Source organism: Athene cunicularia (genome assembly GCF_003259725.1).
Source record: "Athene cunicularia isolate RWA chromosome 2 unlocalized genomic scaffold, athCun1 chr2_part1, whole genome shotgun sequence".
In the NCBI taxonomy this organism is placed as follows: Eukaryota; Metazoa; Chordata; class Aves; order Strigiformes; family Strigidae; genus Athene; species Athene cunicularia.
In genome coordinates this window covers 38,341,832-38,363,711 of record NW_020799095.1, presented here as the reverse complement: position 1 = coordinate 38,363,711, position 21,880 = coordinate 38,341,832, and the positions used below count along the sequence as shown (strand labels likewise).

General features: G+C 37.3%; 1 protein-coding gene across 1 annotated transcript in view; it reads left to right on the top strand.

Moving 5' to 3' along the window:
* PARD3 (par-3 family cell polarity regulator) overlaps window positions 1–21,880 on the top strand; it is a 411,749-nt gene that overhangs the window by 127,984 nt on the left and 261,885 nt on the right. Inside the window, exon 4 of the mRNA XM_026843423.1 lies at window positions 10,390–10,568. Coding sequence (XP_026699224.1) covers window positions 10,390–10,568 — 179 coding nt within the window. The remainder of the gene's footprint in view (window positions 1–10,389; window positions 10,569–21,880) is intronic.

The window sequence follows — 21,880 nt, the reverse complement described above, 5'->3', positions numbered from 1 at the left end:
CACCAGAGTTTTTTGCAGAAAGTGTTAACCTTGAGAGTTAATGAGAAGATTGCAGCATGTTGTGCTCATAGTTGAAGCTTCTTATCCCCCACTAGTGTAATTGGAAAGAGCTTTTTTGGATGCCGTTAAGTTTGTGTAGTCCCCAAATTTTGCAGCTGCCCAGACTGTTCTCTGACCTACCCCCAGTGAAAGGTCAGGCATAACATTGCACCTTCTTGAAGAGCCACACTATATGGCTTCCTGTGTCACGGGCATGGCAGCTCTGCTGCTGTGCATCCCCTGTGGATGAGGAGCCTTGATGACATTTCATCTCATTACTTAAACACGCAAATACTTGATTTGTCTTTAGGGATTCAGCTTCATACTCATAGCTGAATGATAGAAAATAATATTCTTGAGATCTTAATGCTTTGTGCTTTGCCTTTGAGCTGTATTAGTCCCTGCGTACAGAAGAGCCTTCTACTAAAAGCTGTCTATCTGAGCACATGGAGTGGCGTGACATGGCCTTTTCCTAGTTCTGCTTGAGATTTTTTATTCTTCTTGGTCATCAGCGGTAGATATGAGCTCAGTGAAACGTTAACTTGCAGAGATTTGATAACACTTTAAATGAGAGCGTGTTTTGTGAATGTACCAACATGTTTCTAATAATCCTAGTAAATGTTTCTGTCATGGAAACAAGAACAAGTGCCATCAAAATTGCAGAAGCTGTTAGTCATTTTTAATAGTTGTTCAGAACTATGTTCACTCTATCTTACTATATTATAGATGTTAGTTGTAATTTTTATTTTTATGCTGCGTTAGGAACTTGGTAGCATGCATAGAGGCTATTTCTTCCCACACGTTCCTTTTATCTTCAAACTTTGTGCATATAGCTATGAAAATGCATGCACAGATCATTTCTGACACACACATACCACCCCAGCCCCACACCTTTAAATGACTGTAGTCAGGTTTTATTGGTTGTCAGAACTATTATCCTTCAGTTAAAAATATGTCTAAATAATTTCTGTGATGAAGCTATGTGGATTTTGGGAAATGCTAGTTCAGATCCACCTCCAGGTGTTGATACCCCAAAATCTTTGCCTCCTCTAGCCTGACAGTGGCCTGTGAGCTGGATGTAAGCAATCATTTTTATATCTCAGAAAAACCCCAGCTTGATTTTTGAGGATTCCTGTACTCTCTGCAGTGAAGTGAGGCTCGAGCTGGCCATGCTTGCCTTAGCCTGCAGGGAGGAGAGGCTGGATGCCCCATGCCTGCTTAGTGGTGAGGAGGTTCCCACAGAAACGTGTGGACATGCCAGATTAACAGCCAGAAACTTTCAAAGATGGAGTAGTAATCTGATGACTGGCAAAGAAATACCTCTTCCCTCACTGTTTCAAACATAAATGAGGTAAACAGCCATCATATGTAACTTGTTCACTGTTCACATAGTTAAGATACCAGTAGCATCCCTGCTGCCACCTGTCTTACCATAACCTGTGTACACACTGGACTGTTTAGTGATGGTCCCATTGTGGTGGCTTTACTAGTCCAGAAGTTTGGTTGTTTTTTCTCACCTTCTAAACCCCAGTAGAAATGCCGCGGGTTTTCATTTCTTCACTGTCTGCCCAGGAAGTGGCCGGTGGGTACAGTTTCCTTTGCTGGGCAGGAGCCACACTGGCAATGCTGATGGGCAGCATGGAGGCTTTGCATTACTTTTTTAAAAAATCAATTAGCATAGTTATTCATTAGCCAGAGGATGCAGCATTAGGTTCTCATGGAGAGTAGGGAAGGAGAGAGATTCCCATACCACCTTTGTAAGTACTTGTGTAACAACAAATCCGTTGCTGATTACACACGTGCTTGCTGGATTGCAGTTAAGTGTGTTTAACTCTTTGGCATATGGATATGATCCACATAGGAATTCTCGCTTCACATATGAGGTGATGTGGTGAATCAGTATGAGGCTGCGTCAGCAACAGATGTTGAAATAAAGTTTATTCTAGGATGTCAGAAATTGATACAGACTAACAAGTAGTTCTGAACTCCTAATACCTGGTACTGCAGCATAACGGCACTTCTCCCCACCCCTTTTCCTCCTCATATAAAGGCACAGTGGGGGCCTGGGAACCAGAAGGGGGTCATGACACTGGCCAACCATAGCAGGTTTTCTCCAGCGCAAACTCACTGATGGAAGAACCATAACGTGTATTATACACATGATATCATTCCTGATTCTTCCCAACTGAGCTCTTCAAGTTACAATCTAAATCCTATTGTTGCTTCTATATCTCTTCCTTTCTGTGCAGGAAAAAGTTGCAAACTTGTTAAGTGAGCCTTTCTGAGCCTACCAAAGCATTTAGACCATAAAAAAAATACTGTTTTCACATCTCTGCTTTATGTTCAATAACAGAAGTTTTACTATTCAGTTTTAGTGGATTTTTCAAAGTTTTTGTAAGAAAAATATCTGCCAACTTCCTGTGTCTCAGAGCAGTGAGGCATTATCAACTCAAAGCAGTTAGGAATTTGCTCCTGTCACTGCAAACCCTTGCCTGCATTGCAGAATAACTTGTGAATGAAGATGCAAAATACAGTGTCTTCATTATAATTAAATATCAATCAGAGACTTATTATCAAGGCATGATCTTTGATGTAAGCAGAAAAAACTTCAGCAGCAGCAAAGTTGATGATGCTTCTAATGTCGCACAAGTGAAAAAGTAAGGAACAAAGTTTGCAATAATTTTTAACATCTGTGGGAATAGAAGTGCATTTTTCCTACACTTGTAGCAGTGGTATGAAAATAGCTGAAGAGGTAGTCCAGCATGTTTTAAGGATATCCATGAAGAATGTAACCAGAAAACGGAGACTGCAGCTCATTAAAATATACTGAAACATAATTTTTTTGACAGAGACGAGTAGAACATTTGTAAGATCTGACATTTTTGTCTTTTCTTTTGGCATGCAAAGATATTTGCATTTTAGAAAAAAGCCTGGAGAAAGGAGTCGGAGAGGGTGTAGGTAATTAAATTTTAATTTTGGTTTTAAAGATCTTTCTCTAATTAGCTTTAAAAGTCAGTGTCTAAGTAAATTGAGTTTCAAGGTGCAATCATCCTTTTCCTCCTGGATCTCAGTAGTCAAAAGTAAGAAGAAAGAATAGTAGAGAAAGAGAAGGAAGATTGTTATTTTAAAGGCCTTTCAAGATAAGGATTTAACATTACCTCATTATTAAAATATAACCGTGGCAGGTTGATGTTTTCTTATTTCTGAATTTCAAAGTCATTTAGCAGTCATGGTTGGAAAAATGGAAAGCTTAGGTTCTATTAAAAGAAATTGAAAATTATACGATGAAGGTAAGGACTTTTCTTCTTTCTTTTGCTTTGTAATAAATTTTTTTGGTGGCTTGGTTGCATTCTTTTCACTGTCATCCATTCTTCCAGAGATGATCTTACTTTTCGATGAGTTGTTTTTTATTGTAGGCGTGCTAATATACTGTCTTGTATTTCTTACAGGTATGCTGGTGTGGTTTTTGTTTGTACGTTTTACACAGCCAAGTGTGTTTTCTCTATATTATACGATGGCTAGAGGCACATGCACACCTGTCAGATTTTGCAGGCTGAGTGTAAGAGTCTCATGACCTGCCTCATTCATCTGCCATCTGCTAGACCACGTTGTGCATTTCTAGTGCCATGGTGCGGCCTCTGCCCTGCTCCTACTGTGGCTGCCTGCCAGACCTCCAACTGCATGGGGCAGTGCTATGTGGAAAACAGAGTAATTGTGATTTGTCATATTTTTAATGTGTGAATGCTTATAAATGTGCCATTTCAAAGCTAAAGAAATAAAAAAGCAGAGAACAGTATTTGATAACATTGAAAATATGTCTGTGAGGAAGTACATAAGCTGTTGTTTGAAGATGAATAGCTAGAAGAATAACTGAAAACAGTTGGGTTTGTATGTGAAGTAGTTATAAATATCTGGAATTGTGTGTTGTTAGCAATGTTTTTTTTTCTCTGTAAGAGGAATGGCAGTCTTGTTATTTAACCAAGAGTTCTGAATGTAGAGGAATTAATTTTAGAAGTTGTTGTTTTTAAGTATAAACATATCTTCAAGTAGAGAAATACTAATTATCTGAACTATGTCATCTTAAGCTTTCTTGTAATTCTGAAAGGCAGAGCTGTGAACACTAGGTAGTTGGCATTTGTCGGTGAATGATGCACAACTGAAGTAGTATTTGCAAATGTTAAAGCATTTGATAGAAATTTAAGCATCTTGGAAATTCCAAGTTAATGTGAGCATAAGCACTTCAGTATGGTTTGAAAATCAGTATAAAAATCTTAAAAGTTGGAGGCAATCTTAGTCTAGAGATTGTTGTTCAGTAAGGTGTCGTGAGGATTCCTGTTAGTTTTGGGTTTATTTAATATCTTTAAATCTGGGAGAAGCAGTACTGTAAATAGTATGCTAATTAAATTTCCAGATGATGTTAAACTAGGAAAGGAGAGTAATATGAATGGAGGAAAGATAAATAACCTAATAGAGATGTAATACACATACTGGAAGAATACAATTTAATTCAGCCTAAATAAATTGAAGCTAACGTATAAGAATATTGATCTAAACTGAACGTATACTTTAATTAACAAGACAAAGATGTTGAAGTGATGCTATAGAAAAAGGTTTAGTATTTCTGTGGATGTTTTGGATAGATACCATGACAATAAAATACCCAAATGTGATTATTGCTGACTATGTATTAGTGGCAAAGTTCAAAAAAACCCTAGAAGGATACTACTTGTAAGACAGCACTGAGGGTGTTTCATAAGAGAAATACACTATTCTGGGTGTCTTCTGAAAAAGTTAAGACCAGAAAAATATTTACAAAAAATGAACAGCAATAGAGAATTAAGAGAGGCAGAAGTGATGTGCTGTGTAGCATCATTCAGGGGAGAAATGCTGTAATTGTCTGAGACACATGAAAAGAAAATACAGTTTTGTAAGAGAATAGGAGAATAAACTTGGGGAAAATAATACAAATTCAGAAAAAAAAAATTCTGAAGATTTTGACCTAGTAAATAGTATTCACTTTGGGAAATTCCTGCAAATTCTTGTATTAAATAATCATTACATAAAAATGGAGTGGATTCTAGGGGACAGAAAAATACTGCTCTGCACGATGAAGAGAGAGCAGCAGAAGATATATATCTTCTTCCTTTGCTGTGATGTCCAAAAGTATGTTTCTGAAAAGATTTGCAACTGATGGTAGCTTTGCAGTGCTACTGTTTTGCATCCCTCTCAGCAGGCATCTCCATGTAGCATGCCCGAGTTTGCTTCTGCAGGACATAGATGCAGTTACCCAAGGAGTAGTTCTTCACCTCCTGGCATTGCTTATGTTTTTAGCATTTTTTCTTTCCTAATTCAAGATGCCTACATTTGACTTGCACTGTTTTGTTAATCTTGTAGAGAAGTGCTGGTTTATGTTAGCTGCTGCTAGGGTTTAATGCAGTTTGTAAATGAGTTCAGAGTCAACTGTTTTTTGTCTCCAACTGTTTTTCTTCTATCTGTAGGCCAGTTTACAACAGAGATTTGCAATAATAAAAGTTGAACCGATTTTGGGATTTGAGTATTTGGAGGTTGTAAGGGACATTTGTCTCTTGCTGTGTCCAGCTGAGTGGAACGAGGAGCTGGACTGAACCTATTGAAATTGGCACCAGCACTCAGGGAGCTCTGTTGGACTGTGAAACACAAGGCAGATCTGAATATTTTCTTAAGAGATATTTCAATTAAATATGGACAAAGTCTTAATTTTTAGTTTCAAGTACTTCAAGCTGAAAGAAGCAGTCCTGCTTTCCTGAGCCCCAGGATGATTCTGATTCATCCTTCCTCTTGGACTCCGGATGAGGATTTGAGCACTATGATAAGCTGGATAGGTGACATAGGCAGTAAAACTGTTGAGTCTGTCTCCCATCCCCAGACAGGTTTCTTGATGCTGAGGCAGGATCTATGTGCGCAACACACCCTGACATACATACATATTTGTGGGCTCACTTCAGGAACCCTTAACTTGAGCAGCTTCCCTGTTGAAAGCTATTCTTTCTCACAGTTTTCTGGATTTACCGATAAAAAAGTTCTGTTCAGGTCTGCTCATCAGTCACAGGCCTGATGGTCTGTGTGAGGTGGCCAGAAATGACCATAAGCTCATTTTTAATTTCTGTGCCTTAAATTCACGGCATACCAGTTTGTGCAAGCTGCCAATGGCACTGAGGAACTGAAACATCAGTTGAAATCTTTACAGAGTAAAATATCTTGGCTATGCTATATAAATATATGTATGTATTTTTCCATTTGTGCCCTCCCAGCTGACATCTGAGAGGAAATTGGTATGGGAAGGTATATATTAGTTCTGCTCTGAGAGACCACCATCCTTTACACTGAATGCCTGAATGCAGGACAACATATTCAGCTTTATGGATGAAATTTGCCAGATCCTCAAATGCTTTTGCTCGTGAGCATATTTGAAAATCAGAGAAGGTGATGACCCTTTTAAAATAAAAATGGAATTGCTGGCAGGAAGGGAAGGTACAACTCTGTGTTCTTAACATTTAAAGATGGTTATAAAATGTGTATTGGCTATTTTTATAATTTATAGTGAAACTGCTGTTGCTTTTAATAAAATGAGACTTCCAGTCAGAATTTCATGATTATGAATGTGAGCATTTTGTTATTCAGCTTGGATTTATCCTACAAATAACCATTTTCTAGCACAACTGTGGCTATATACATAACTTAATAGGATTCTCTGTCACACATAATTCTTTCTGAAGTTATAGTATTGGACTTGTGGTTGAATACTTCAAGTCCTTGACTGTGGCTCAAGAACTGAGTTAGTGGTAACTTTCATGAATTTTAATTTAATTTTTCCTTAATTCTTAGACTTTTAAAACTTCCCGTAATTCATTATTAGATTTACCGTTTCAAGTACTTATTTAAAAGGTACCTTAGCTGCAGAAGCAAATCAATATTTACAGTGCATTAGTGCCACAGAGAATTTGAAGCCTTGTGATTAGAGTTCATTGCTGTTTTATCCTCTCTTCAAAGAAACCACAGACTTCAAACGGTATCAGCCATCATCCTGGAATCAGTGACATTGCATCGGTCCCATGCGTACTTCATCTTGTGGTTTAATTATTAAGTTCTTTTCCTTTGATTTTCCTTTTACTATTTCAAAGTGTATCCTCTTCAAATCTATAAATTCAAGCAAACCAGAAGATTGTAACCAACAATATATTGATAGAAAAATCAGTTCACTATATTTCTTTTGTTGTTGTTTTAATGGCGAGTATCAAAACTGAGTTAGAACGGTCTCTCAGAATAAAATTGGAGAGAGGAATGTAGGAGATTATATTTACAACTTGTGGTTAACATAGTGTAAATAAGATTTAATTCTTGGATTAAATACCAAGATACCTGGAACAGTATTGACCACTGCCAAGCAGCATACACTAAAGCTAGCTCCATGTGCTTGTCCCATTCCAGTGATAAAAAAATAAAAACATTACCGTATTTTTAAATTTCCAGTTTGACTGGGAAATACATAGCTTGAACACACCCAAATTTTTGTCTTTTATTTTTCAGTTTATCGTAAAGTTTGGTTATTAATACAAATCACTTTTCCTTATGAAGGGAACCATACCTACATACACCATATGTATGGAACCAAGACTAGAAAAGATCATATTATATCTTCATATTGACAGAATTCTACTTTCTTTTTCTTTTTTTTTTTTTTTTTTTAAAGATCCAGAGAAGTGTTCACTAAATTTCTGAAGATATCTCAATAGCTGACCTTGCTAAAATGAAGTGGGTCATAATAAAGGTGACTTATCAGTCAATAGATTTTGTAGAGAAACTTCTCATGTTAATGTTTTCTCTGGAGCATATTAAGATTTGGGAATTTCATTTCATAATTAACTTACTGTATTGTGAAAAGTCTCTGCTACTTACCATAGTGCAAACTGTCAGGTTTTCAAGACAAAGCAAAAGGCAAGGCAGTGGTAATTGCTCACTCCTCTCCAGAAGTGCTGACTTGAGTTCCAGTTTGTTTCTTTCTTTCTTTCTTTGTTGGCAGTTCAGCTTCTCTTCTTACAGAAGTTCACCCAACTGAACTTTTGTTTTGTCAAGCAATTTGAAAAAGTGTAAAAATACAAGAACATTTTGCTATCACCATGCTTATATATAGATGTACGAGCATAAGGAGCAAGTGAACTCAGTTTGAAAATTGTAATTCTCTGTTGTAGGATGGGTAGCTAAGGCAAACAGGATAATATGCATGGGCTGCTGCTTGGAACAAATATAGATTGGTATTTTTCTTGAGTGGCACTACATACTACAGAGCCACTTTCTTGCTCAGGCTAATCTAAAAAATGAGTGTGTATGTGCAGGGCTGCTCCAGCAGCACAGGCACTGCTCTTAATGGATCACTTCATTACGTGTTGTGGGGCTGTTGCTGGGACTGCAGCTGTGACACCCTTGTTAAGAGATCTCTTGCGATTTGATAGTGTACTTTTATTATGTTTGCCATTTAGGGAAAAATAAGGGGCTTTACCTTGAGATGCTTCATGAAACTTCAAGTAGTTGAAGACAAGGCAATCAAAGAAAAACCCTGTATGAGTTTATGAGTTTATACTGAGTAATCAAAGTAAAGTTTGACCATAATTACTTTTCTGCGTAAAGTGATTTTTCTGAAATATTATTTTAATGACTTCTAATTTTGTTAAACACACACATGTCTCTATACATATGTATGTGTATAAGTATATATGTACATATTCAAAAAAGAAAACTATTTTTTTCTGGAAATTAACTCCTGTGAATATCTTTGTTATGAAAACAACAGAAAAAGAATTTTCAAAGGAAAGAGAATTAGTACAACAATTGTGGGGAAAAAAAATTATTTGATTCTTTGTTATTCTTGTTTACCAGAATGAACATGAAGCAGAGTGACTGTTCTGGTGTTTGGTCATGTAACACTTGTGGCAATCTCAGCAGCACGAGTCCTAGTTGATGACAAAATATTTTTCACACATTTTCTTTGTGTGGTGTGACTTACTGTATTTCTCAGTGTCTTTTTAATGCCATGCAGAATAAGATTATTTTAATATTATTATATGTAGCATTAACATAAAGATATTGTAAAGCTTAAGACCCACTGTTTAACAAACTCCTGTCATTCTGTTCTTATGCTAGTATTGTAAGACATGCACCTTCAGCTTCCGTGAGGACTATTTCATCAAGGCATTAAAGCATAGTTCTGGTTTTCATTCTCAGCTGTTGCCCAGTGTGCCTTTCCCACCGACTCTGCTGCTTAGGTGCCACAGATTTCACCTTTTCCTTTCTACTTTGTAGTGAAGGTTCCCAGTGCAGCACTAAAGAGAAATACAGCTGATAAATCACGTTCCCTCCATTCTGATGCTGAGTGGGAGAGCGCTAAGAGGTCAGAAATGCAGGCAGTGAGACTTATGTTTGGGCAAGGAGACGATGGATGTGTGGGTATTTGTTGTAGGATAATAAATGAAATTGGAAAAAATTAAGTTGTATTTCAAGAGAAACTAACTTTAATGTGCCAGCAAAGTTTCCAGAATGGATTTGACCTCTACATATATTAAAAAAACCCTATCTCTTTCCAATCAGTCTACCTGCCTGCTGCATTGTTTATTACTAATGAAATACTTTTCTCCTGTCAGTCATGCCAGCTGGAAGGCTAAGGGAATCAGGGTAAATCAGCACAGGTCTTGTTTTAGCTGTCAGGAAGAGGCAAAGGAAGAATGCAGAATAGAAAACAATCACTTCCATAAGTTTTGAGAATGAAATGGAGAGTGTAATTTAGAAGGTGAGGAGGCTGCCTTTCACTGCAGAGACTGGTGTGCAGCTTCTTGCAAGCATGTTGTGCTGGCAGAGCCCATGTTGCAGTTGTGGTATTGGAGTGGGGCCATGCTGTCCTAGTCCACCCCATCCTTTGTCACCTGGCTGTGGAATTTAGACTTTTGGCTATTTTCTTTTTAAAATATCTGTAAGTCACCTTAGCCTTTCAGTTGTTCAAGCTTATGCTGTTTTTCTGTTTTATACGATAACTGACAGATGGTAGTGATGCTGTGTTTGTTCTTGTACAGCCAATGAGTGATGCTAGGTTCAAAGAGTTTGTTTTTGCACTCATTTTCTTCTTGTGCAGCCAAGTGGCAAGGGTATGGTTTTGAGAGTATAGACCTTGTCGTTGAAGAGCTATGTTAAGGTCAGTAACTCCACTCTGTGAAACCACATTTGCTCAAAACCACTCATCCAGAGCTTATAAAAATATTTTTCTTATGTGAAAAACATTTTAAATCTACCCAGTATTTACTTACTGTCTGTTTTATTCTTCAGATATGCCTCTTCATGTCCGACGTAGTAGTGACCCTGCACTGATTGGCCTCTCAACCTCTGTAAGTGACACAAATTTTTCTTCAGAAGAGCCTTCACGGAAAAACCCTACAAGGTGGTCCACAACAGCAGGCTTTCTCAAGCAGAACACCCCTGGCATACCCAGTTCTCATGAAAGAAAGGTATATTTCTTTCCTCCTCTTTATTCAATAAATGACAAATGTGCATGAATCTTGAATTGTTGGTTTGTCCTTCTCTAACCTGCTCCTGGTTTAAACTTGTGTTTTCTGACCGGGTCCACGAAACCTCATCATCATCAGAGGAGTGTCTGAGATGCACGCGTATTGTGCCCATCATAAACTCTCGATGATACCCACAGCAGGGGCTCTAAAAACTTGATTTTTGTCATTAACTGTAGTTGAAGCTCTGATTACTCATTACTCTGCAAAACAGGGCCTAAATGCTGTCACACGTTTTCTTTGAATGCAAATAGGCCATACCTATAATGATTTTTACTGATTTCTGTAGAAATCCTAATGTCAGTGAATAATCTGCATGCCCACAGCTGGTCTAGTCTGTCTTTCTTGACACAGCATTGCTAGTTTTTACTTTCTGAGGCACTAGTCAAGTAATATAAAACACAAATTGCAAATGCCATCTCCTTGATAACATTCTAAAAACCAAAACAGTGAAATGGAGAGTATTTTTTCTTTCATTTTTTCAATATGATCTCAGTATCTCTATATGAATTGCATTATTAGCTGAAGAAGTCAGCAGGAAGCTCTCTTCCCAGTGCATTATTGGGGAAGAATAAAAAAAAAAAAAAAAAAAAAAAAAAAAGAAGAAATATTCCCTGTTGTACAGCCCATAATTGTGAAAGTAACTTGCAGACAAATTCAAAAGCAGAAACATATGTCTGTTTTCCAATAGAAATGTGTCGTTTTTAAAGCAAGTTGAATTTGAGGTTACCATTCTGACTGTACAGCACAAAAATCCTGTTGGAAAATATGCAGCTTATTATAGCTATTTTATTTTTCTTTATTGTTACTAATTCTGTATAGTATAAACTCAAACTGTGACTCTTCAGCCAGGACTCCCACACCCCAAATAAAAAAGTCTTTACATGCTGCTAATGAACTGAACTATCTTGGGTGGACATTTGTTTATTCCAAAAATGTCTATAAAAGCACAGTGCTCATAGGCATTGAGGTCCATGCTCTTACAGAGGTATCAGTTTAACATGGTATCGTTAGGTCTCTGCTTGATTGCGATATCAAGTAGGTAATGGTATATTTTCTGTCATTTGTACTGGTGTGGCACAGAAGCACATGTTGTTTTGAAAAATTCTTTTATGCCATTCTGATTTGGAGAAGAAAAATGATAATCTAATCCATTTGAAGTGTTAACATTTTCAGTTAATTTTTGTGAAATCATAATGAGACTGCACTTCATTACTCCACAAGCATAGATATGGAGGGCCATACACAGCATAATCAGATTTCTTTGAGTATCTGAAGTTAGCAGAAATTGGAGAGAACTGAACAGCAGCTAATCTTTCACACTAGTCTTCTTGCACCATTAGTTGTTCAGCATGTACTTACTCTTGATTTTTGTGAAAATATTTCATGTCTACTGGAGCGTGGTGACCAAACTGGAAAGGTGTGCATGTGATCTCATGTGCTGATGGGAAGTGAGGCACAAGAGAACATTAAATCAGGAAGGTGGGAAAGAATTAACGTAGGTTAGTTAGCACAATGGATACTGAAAATTTCGTTATCTTTTTTTGCACACCCTATACATCGATCTTTTGAATAGAGCAGATCACACAGTGTGCTATTTTTCATAGATAAGATGCAGTAAACAAATAATAATTGCTTGTATAACATATTTAATTAATCCTAAATTCAGTTGTGCTAGACTGTTTGTTGTTTTTTTTTTTTTTCCTGTTTTCAGCATCTTGATTTTTTCATGTGAGACAAGATTTTGTAGTGAATCCTGTTTTTCTTAGGAATGGATATCAAGAATTCTCCTTTCCTTTCCCAGTATTAGCAACAATTTCCTTTGTAGTATTATTCTGAAAGGTGCATTTTTGAAGTCTCTGTCACCATACACTTACCAGAATACTAACACTGAATTTTTACAAATGTATTTTTGTTATTTGAACTATATCAAGTCCTAGCTACCTTCCTTACATTGTTTTCTTCAGCTACTCAGATAACAAAAAGAGATGGCTGTGCTTTGTTCCAGACTGTTTCGTTGATTATAGATGACACAGACATTTCAAGCAAAGCAATGAGAACAATCTTAATTTTCTGCTTGGTGCATTGGGCTTGAGCACCCATATATCTTTTGTGGGCGGTTGGCACTACGTAATGTTTTCACTGCAGTTCTCTCTCTTGACAGCACAAGAACATATGTTCTTGGGCTGAGATTTGCAGCACAGTTGTAGATTAGCAACTTTGCCCCAGCAGTATCTTGCAGAAACAAGAAAAGCGTTTCTGGGAGAGTTGCCAAAAGCTTCATCCACCTACTGACTCTAAGAAGTGACATTACTTTCAGCCCGTCACCTCTAAAGAGAAATAATTGACAGGTAGAAATCCTGTCCAATTTTTGGAGGAGTTAGCAGAGGGAAACGGCATGTATCTGGCAGAAGGGGTTTATTTCTTGGGGGCAAGCGAGAGAAGACTCATTGGTATTTGTTTCATTTTGGGTAAGAAGAATTTGGAATGGCAGGAAAATGGGCAGATGCCCAAGTTGAGATGAAATGAAGGGGTGGGAGTGCTGCCATGCACCAAAGGCTGTGAGGAGCCAGGACATATGCCAGTAGTTCTGGGCAAACAGAAAGGGAAAAGGGCACTGGGGAAAAGGAAAAATGTGGGATATTTGAAGGATTCTGTTGAAGAAACTGTAGTGCTACCTGTAGTTATTAGGGTAGATGAAGCAGGGCATCAGGCTCTCCTGTGTCCTTAGAGGAAGAGAGAATGCCCAGAGAGGCACAGCATGGTTTGGAGGGGCCTGAGTAGGTCCTGCGAAGATTTGGATGTGTAGGATGTTTGGAAGTGTAGGATGTTTTGGTATGAAACCCTTGCACTAAACTGGATGTGCTCTCTCATCCGTTCTTCGTACCATCTCATTGTAAAGAAATGTCATATTATTGTCACAATATCATAATAGACTCTGTGTTTCCTTAGAATTGGAATCTGGATGGTTTCTGTGTTGTTCACCTGTAAGAGCAACTTGAAATCAGATATTGTGTGTCCCAACGTACTTATTTATTTGAAGAATTTAATAAATATTATTGATTATTTACAAGTTATTGTAATGTTGGTAACTGTACTTATCTAGGTGATTTCTGACCTTATATCCTTCCCATGAGTGGTCTCAACCAAATAATTAGGTCTCCTTATCTGTGCAAGTATTCAAAAAATTAGTTCATGATTATCAACAGCTTTAGTAGGTGAAGTCACTTTTCAGGATTTTTAAACTGAATATTAAAATCACTTCCAGGTACTTTTTTGTGTGTGTGAGACGTATCTGTATTACCTAGTGACTCATGGTTTGACTTAATCCTGTCTCTTGCCTCCTTGAGCCATTCTAATGAAACAAGAAGAAATCTTGTAGTAAAAATACCTTCTCAAAGGCCTGCAGTAATACCTGATTTGCAAGCTGTAATTTTGTTTGAATTGTGTTGAACTGTACATCTGAGCAGATTGTATGCAGCTGAAGCATATCATGTGTGCATTTTTCCCACTGCAGTGAAATGACTCTGATGATGTTTTCTGAATGACTGTTATTTTGAATCACATTCTTAATAATTCTAAAGCCTACTGGCTGGACTAGCTGCCCTTAATAGGTGTGAGCTTCATTAATGAAAACCATGTATATTTTCTCTTCGATGTTTGTGTTACTGTACTGGAAGAATATAAATACAACAACCAGATTATTTTGTGTCTTATAAAGACTGCAAATAATTATCCCATATATTTCCAGTGTGTTTTTTTTAAATTTGCATCTCCACTTGTGGTGAGGAATTGCATATCATTACAAATTAGTTACCTGCTTTGATCCTGCTTCTCTGAAAGACACAAGGTTTATCTAGTTAACTTAATGCAGAGATATACCATGGCTAAGTTGTCTTATGAAAAATTTCCCACTGCGACTTTTCTGAATTTGATTCATATTTTGTTGCATCAGGGATAACAGCATTGGTACAGCAGAAAGACATGAAAATGTACCATAAGAAGGACAGCTCAAGAGAGAGCAAAATAATTGTTCATGTGCTTCTGTGCCTTTCTCACTCCTGGATTCACCCACCTGCAGCAAAGCAAATGGCATGCAACGTTCTCTGTGGGGTGGATCGGCAACAGCAAACACATAGCTGAGTGTACTTGGCACAACATTTAAAAAATATTTTTTTTCTTCTCTTTTTGACTTTGCCATTTAGCCAGCAGCCAGGTTTTTTTGCATGTTTGTTTTTAAATGGGTTTGCCCATATATGTATTTTGATGTTGAAAATAGCCATGCCTTGTAGGAATAATTATTTTTAGGATGTGCTTCCTTCCTACTTGGAAACCTAATCTTTTGGGGCTCTTTAAACTGCAGAGGAAGAATTTGAAACTGCATGGGAGTGATTTAAGTCTCATCTAGTGTGAAATCCCTTACCTGTAAAGCAATGTGTTGTCCACATCTCTTCTTGCAGGTATTTTTGCTATTCCTGTGGTTTGAGACTGATGCGTACAAATTTTCAGATTGTTGGATTGTAGGGATTTATTTATGTGAAAGATGCACTGCTTTCTAATCTTTCCGTAAACAGTGTATTAAAAAAAAAATCTCTAATGAAGTATGTCTTGATAGAAGAAAACCATGCATGCATTGTATGAAAATCTTCAACAATTATGGTATGTCAGTGTCAAAATCAGATTTAAAGTGAAAATTAGTTTCATTTAGCTTTGAGTCTTTTTAAACACAGCTTAGTGAAGTTTGCTTTATCACTGTCACCAAAGACACAGTATTTCAATAGATTTTAACTATAATTCAGAGGATTGAAGAGCCCTGTATTAGAAATGTGTGTGTTAGTGTCATTTTATAGCCAGGGAGTCTGAATTGCAGAGTGTGAATCGATTAAATTGACTAGGGAAGACTGTGGACTAAAAGACTGGGCATCGTTCTGGGAACAAGAGACTCAAGTGTTGCTGATACTGCTTGGGAACCTTCGTCTTTGATTTGTACTCCTGCAGAGAGAGATAGTGTGTATCAGGTGAACAATCAGTTGAGAAGTACAGGGTAAATGCAAAGAGCCTCTCATTTCTGTCATGATACTAAAACTGTCATGATATTAAAACCCACACTTTCAAAATAAAATGCAGTGTTTTAAACAAAAATTCTGAAGGAGTCAATAGCCACGAATATTTCTTCACCCAGGTTTATTTGAGCAAGGCTTTTCTCAGTGAGACAGTCACAATTTTTGTCTTTTCTGGTGTGATTTCACGTAGACTGAGAGGAAGGGAGAATGAGAGGGAGTTATCCACAGATGATGAAACAGAGTGTTTTAATGTGGGAAATGCTGTAGGAGCGAGATTAGTGAAAATTCAAAAAACAAGTTACATGTGTTGGTTTTCTTTCTTTGTGATAGTAACTTGTTGCTGGCACTCGTGATGTGATGATGAAGTACCCAGAGTGCAATATAAACCAAACATTGTATGTGCTATTTTTGTCCTTGGGTTGAGTGTAAAATTAATGACTTTCACAGGATCATGAAGAGCTGAGGCTGGAAGGTACCTCAGGAGATTGTCGAGTCCAACCTTTCTTGTCAAAGCAGGGTCAACTAGAGCAGGTTACTCAGGTCTGTGTCCAGTTGTGTTTTGAGTGTATACATTCCAAGGATCGAGGCTGGCCCACCTTTCTGGGCAACCTCTTCCAGTGTTCAATCACCCTTTTAGTAAGAAAGCTCTTTCTTAGGTTTTGATAGAGTAACTTGTATTTCTTTGCACCCATTGCCTCTTGTGCTTTCATTGGCTACCATGAAGAAGAGTCTGCATTTCTTCAGCAGATCAGCTAGTGATATTTTAGTGCAATAAAAAATAAAATCGCTCTCAAAGATCTCAGCATTCCTGACTTTCAAAATGTGATAACAAATACAGTATTTTTTATTATCATCAGCAAGTTGGGATGAGGGACACAAAGTGAAAAATCCTTGCATAGTGCACAGAGAGGAAACAGCCAATATGCATCACATGGTGCTGTACTATTGTTTGCTGAGTACTGTGTACATGGACAGTATTCAACTGTTTGCATCCAAAAGTCCATCATGACCAGATGTGTTAAGGAGGGAAAAAACAACAAAAAAACCCCCCAACAAGTCCAAAATGAAGGGTGTGATTTTCTCCATCTTTTCTGTTGTTTTACCTCTTTGCTCTGAGTCATCCATTTGTGGAAGCCCATCTATTTAATTTCCTCTCTGCCCCCCTAAAGAGGCAGATTATTAGTGCAAGATACTGGAGAGATGGAGAGCTGGTGAATTTTTTCCCACTTCTGCTCTGAGGCTGAGCAAGTCTGTTGATCACTCTTAATCTCTGATCTTCATCAGTAGCATAGGAAGAATGTATATTTTTCTCCCAGTATTGTGCTATCCTATCTCTCTTTATGTGTGATGGGTGAGCGATGTCTGGTCCATATGCAGGGGCACATGGTACTGCGTCATGAGCTGGGAATGCCAAGGAGGATCTGGATGAGCGAGTCTCTTACTGTGATGGAGTGGTGGAACATGCACAGGTTGTTTGTCCTTTCACCTCAGTAAATGCAGTGTACGGCACCTCTCTCTGAGAGACAATGAAAGCTCTACTGAAAATAGAAAGCTCTCAAGTACATAGTATAGGATAATTGAAGTTGTAACAAATGGCTGGCTTTTCCTCTGCCATTCATCTAAATGAATGTGTACTTTGCAAATTCCCATGTTTAAATGTTCATCTCTTCAATTTTTTATGTTCTTGCAGCTTTCCCTGGCTTTGAGGGTGAAAAACTCTGGGCTGAAAGAGTAGGTTGATAAAAGATTAAGTTTAAAAAAAAATTTTAAAAAAGAGGAAATGTTGGATGTTCTAGTTCAGTGATTTTTTTTTTTTTTTAAATTGTTTAAAAACACACATATATTTTCATTGGCAGTAGTTGGATCTCGATTTGATGTGCTTTCATTTAGTTGTAACCCTCAAACGTGCATTTACAGTATACACTTGTGATTCAAGACTTTCAGAAGATTCATATATTTGTCTGTCTTGTTTTCATATTATCAAGACTGTATACTGGTGCAAAGAAGGTTTGGATTTTGGCCGATTGTGTTGCTAGCAAGAAAAAGAAGTTTGAAATACAATCCAGGTTGCAGGCTGTGCTTCTGACATGAGCCCGCACGGTTTAAACAGTGATTATTTCAGGCTTTTTTTTTTTTTTTTTTTTTTTTTTTTTTTTTTTTTTTTTTTTTTTTCTGTATTTGTTGTATTTTAAAATGAACTTATTTCATCTTGCAGTGAATATTAATCACAAAAGAAAATAAGGAAAGACAACCAGGCAGAGTCATCTCAGAATAAAATTCAGTCCCATAAGTGGAGGTAATCTGTACAAAGGAGTAGTGTGGCTTGGGGGGAGATGGTAAGCTTTAATCAGTAGGGAAAATCAGCTCCAGTAAATACAGGATTTCAAATCAGGAACACCTAGTCACCTTCTGGGCTTATTTCTGTTATGACTAAATTTGGGGCTGAAACAGATGTCACTTAGCCTGGTTTTGTTTCACAGCCTGACAGAAAGGGGATGATTATTCTGTGTACCACCCAGTTTTATTGTCTCTTTATAAATGAGTTCTTCAGGTCCTTATACAGATATCCAACTTAGGAGCATTGCCTACCGAGCACATGAATTAAAAGAAACCTAGACAAAAGCCAAAACCATAGGATGGAGAATGATGGGAAGCTGTCAGTGTGAGAAAGGCCCGTGAAACTGCAAGGAGTCGAAGGTGTCGGTGCTGCTGCAAACTCAGATAAAAGAGAAACAAGCTACTACAAGCTACCTGTCTGGTACTTATTTGGGCCTTCCCCATAGACCACAGAGGGGATTCTGGCCAAAGTCTGAAATGAATTTGCAGGTCAGATGAGGTGACGACAGATGCTTTGCTGGGAGCCTGGCAGAGTCCACTGTCTGTACTGTGTGGGAGAGGGCTGGCAGCCGGGAGGAGTGGCAAAGGCACAACCACTTGCCATGGGTTTGGGGCATTGCCTTTGTGCTTCTGACCTTAAATCACCACTGTTCTCCATGCTTCTCAGTGTAATGAAGAAAGATGGGGCAGGGCAGTGTGGAATTTTAGTTAACTGGAGAAGACAGAACGGTTACCTCATCTCTCAGCCTCCTTTCTTTGTTTCAGGAGTGCAGATGCAAGTTTCTAAACATACAAACAGCCAGTTGCAGCATTTTAGAGGTATGGCCACTTGAAAGTATCTACCTGACACTTAAAAGGTTACTGTTGGTGGTTTATAAGATATTCTTCATTTCAAGGTCTACATATAAGATCCTTGTGAAGCTCCATGAATATATTTAATAATAACATTCTATTTGTTAAATCCTATCTTCAGAGCAGAGTTTTGAAATTAATTCATTATCAAATTTTCTCCTCTCCTGCAATTTAATTTCTTGGCTTTCCCAAGGAATCAAATGAAAGAATGTCAATATTTAAGCATACAATGTTACAAATGGTGTTTCATCTAAATACAAATTGACATAAAGAACTGTATTAATCTGCCTACAAAAGCAAATATCTGATGAAAATGGCAGAATTGTGCATAATTATTGCATTTAGACATGTAGATTCATATATAGCTGGATATACATCGAAACTCTTTAGAGGCCTTTAACTGGCACAGCAAAAAAGTATTTCATTTCAGTGATAAATAGTAGAAGGGAAAACTAGTTTCTAAGTATAATGTGTAGAGGAATCAGAACTTCAGCTTCATGACATTTTAAGTTCATTTATTTTTCTTTAAAATGAAACCATGGAAAGCCATGCCTTTTTACTTAAGAAGCTTACATAAATAAAATCCAGCTTCTAAATTATAATTACAGAATATAAACTGCTGTATGTTATTTGGGTTGTTTTGCATTATCTCTCGGGAGGTTTATTGTGAGATTAATAAGTAAGGAGTGAATAGTAGAAGCAGCTTCTTTCCTGTCCCTCAGTTTGAGAAATAACAATATGTACTGCCTGGTAATTTCTGGTTTTGCATGTATACTTGCAGAGATCATGACATTTTTGATTTTTCCGTTGTAAATGAGAGATCAGTGGAATGTTTTGGATAGTCAGTCTCATGTTTTTTTAGTTTACTCTCAATTTAATCCATATTCTTTGACACTAAATATTTAGATATAACACTGCATGCATGGAAAACTGTCTATTCATCATGGCCCCTAGTTACTGCTGTTTTTTTAAAATCAGGCCTTGCTTGTCAATCAAAGGGTAACATGGAATATATCAATTGGAATTGGACAACTCTGGAAATTTCTCAGCATAAGGTGATAGAACTTAAGCAGAACACTGTCTTTTCAATTGCCTTTTATCTTGTTGGCATCTAATGAGCTATTATTGATCATAATACATTAATTTCATTCATGGAACTATAGAGGGGGTGATTTTCTGAATATCAGTCTTTCTGAAAACATCAGAATGACTGCAGAGTGGTCATTCTTCTCGTCTATTTTAATCATAAATAGGACATGCACGTTCTCTATTAGACTATTAGATTCTGCATCCTAAGACAGTTGCTGGAAGTGAATCATGTTCCAAGTCAGAGATGAGAGGAGGCACAAAGCTGTGATAATTCTTTAATGTGGAAGTCCTCTTTTACTTTGAGATCAAAGGTTGCTGATACTGGGTGACAGGAACTGGTTCTTTCTTACCTGCCGTCTAAAATGGATAGGCTGTATCTGGACTATTGTATCTCCTGGGGTCATATTCTTCAATACACTTCAAAAAAACAAGCTTTGAAACTAAACTGTAGAATGATAAACTGAATCTACTGAGAGCAAAAGTAGTGTCAGTTTCTTAAGATATATATGGGTATTTATAAAGAGTGACTAATGCAATTAGTTTTGAAGTAAACTGTTGAAATTGGTACAATTTATTGTTAAAAAGCGGCTGATGGATACAGAGAACAGTTCCAAATCTGTCCTCTTTGTAAGAAGTTTGGTGTTTTGGTTGTGTTTTTTTTTGTTTGTTTGTTTGTTTTTTTTTTGTTTTGTTTTTTGTTTTTTGTTTTGTTTGTTTTTTTTTTTTAACAGGGAATTTCTGTTCTTTCAATACATCTATTGGGTTAATTTATCTCCCATATGTAATGTATTTTCCCTGTAAAATAGATGTTATTTATGCAGCCTACAGTTGGTCTTATCCCTCATTTATTTTTCTACGGTCCAGTATAAAAAAACCCCCATCATGCTGAACTAAATCTTAAAGTGTTAGATTATGTGTCCTCATTAAAAATACTGCAAAACGCTGCTGTTAAGTGTAGTGGTAATATTGTGATTTGGCAGTTGTAGTGTTATATTGATCAATTTCCATTTCAAACATGATAAAGCTGACATGGCCCATGGTCCCTAAAGATGTTTGGGAAAGAAACTTTTTAAAAAAAAAAATTAGAGCATTTAATTGTAACTGATGATGTGTGTCCGTCCTGGTCCCAGGAGGGCTTACAGCTGCAGCTCCAGAAGAAATGACAATTCCCTGTGTGACCCTGATGGCTTCTGTACCATAAAATTTTTTCTTTATGGTATTAAAGTTAAAAGCGACATATACCTTTTCCAGTCAGATGTTGGGAGCATATGTTCTAGTGCTAGGTCATGCTCAATAGAAGTAAAGTTTTTCTGGGTTAACATTTGCATATTTTACAAAAAATCCAATATATATATTTTAAATAGCAAACAACATTGCAGTGGGTTCAGTAAATCCTAATCTCTAAGCTGCAGTGATGCATTTTTCACCTCCACCTCTACAGTTTATCACCACAGCTATCTTTGAATTAGATCTGGCAGTAGCAGTAGTGGAGATCCTTGCACAGATGGGGTTCCAGGTAGCCAGCAGCAACTTGCAGTTTTGTTGTGTAGCTGTCTGTGAGAAGGACTGCGTCCAGTAGTTTTAAAAGTGCTGGTGTCTCTGCCTCTGGTCTAGCTTAGTGCTTGCCCCAGCGCTGTCACTTGTGGGGTACAGGGATAGCTGTTTGCCAAAAAGCAATGACAAAGAAAGGACTGGAGGACTTGTCTGTGGCCTGTTGTTTTTCTAATGTTTCACTGTTTGGCTAAAACCAACAATGCTATGTGTAACTGCAGCACTGATAAGGTATTTTATTCCACTCTAATTAAATAGCGCTATTTTGAGCCTCTGAGCAGCACCGAGAAGCACAAGAATTTACAAGAAATTTTGTTGAAGAGATAGCTCTTTACCATTCCAGCTTTTACTTCTGCTGTCAGA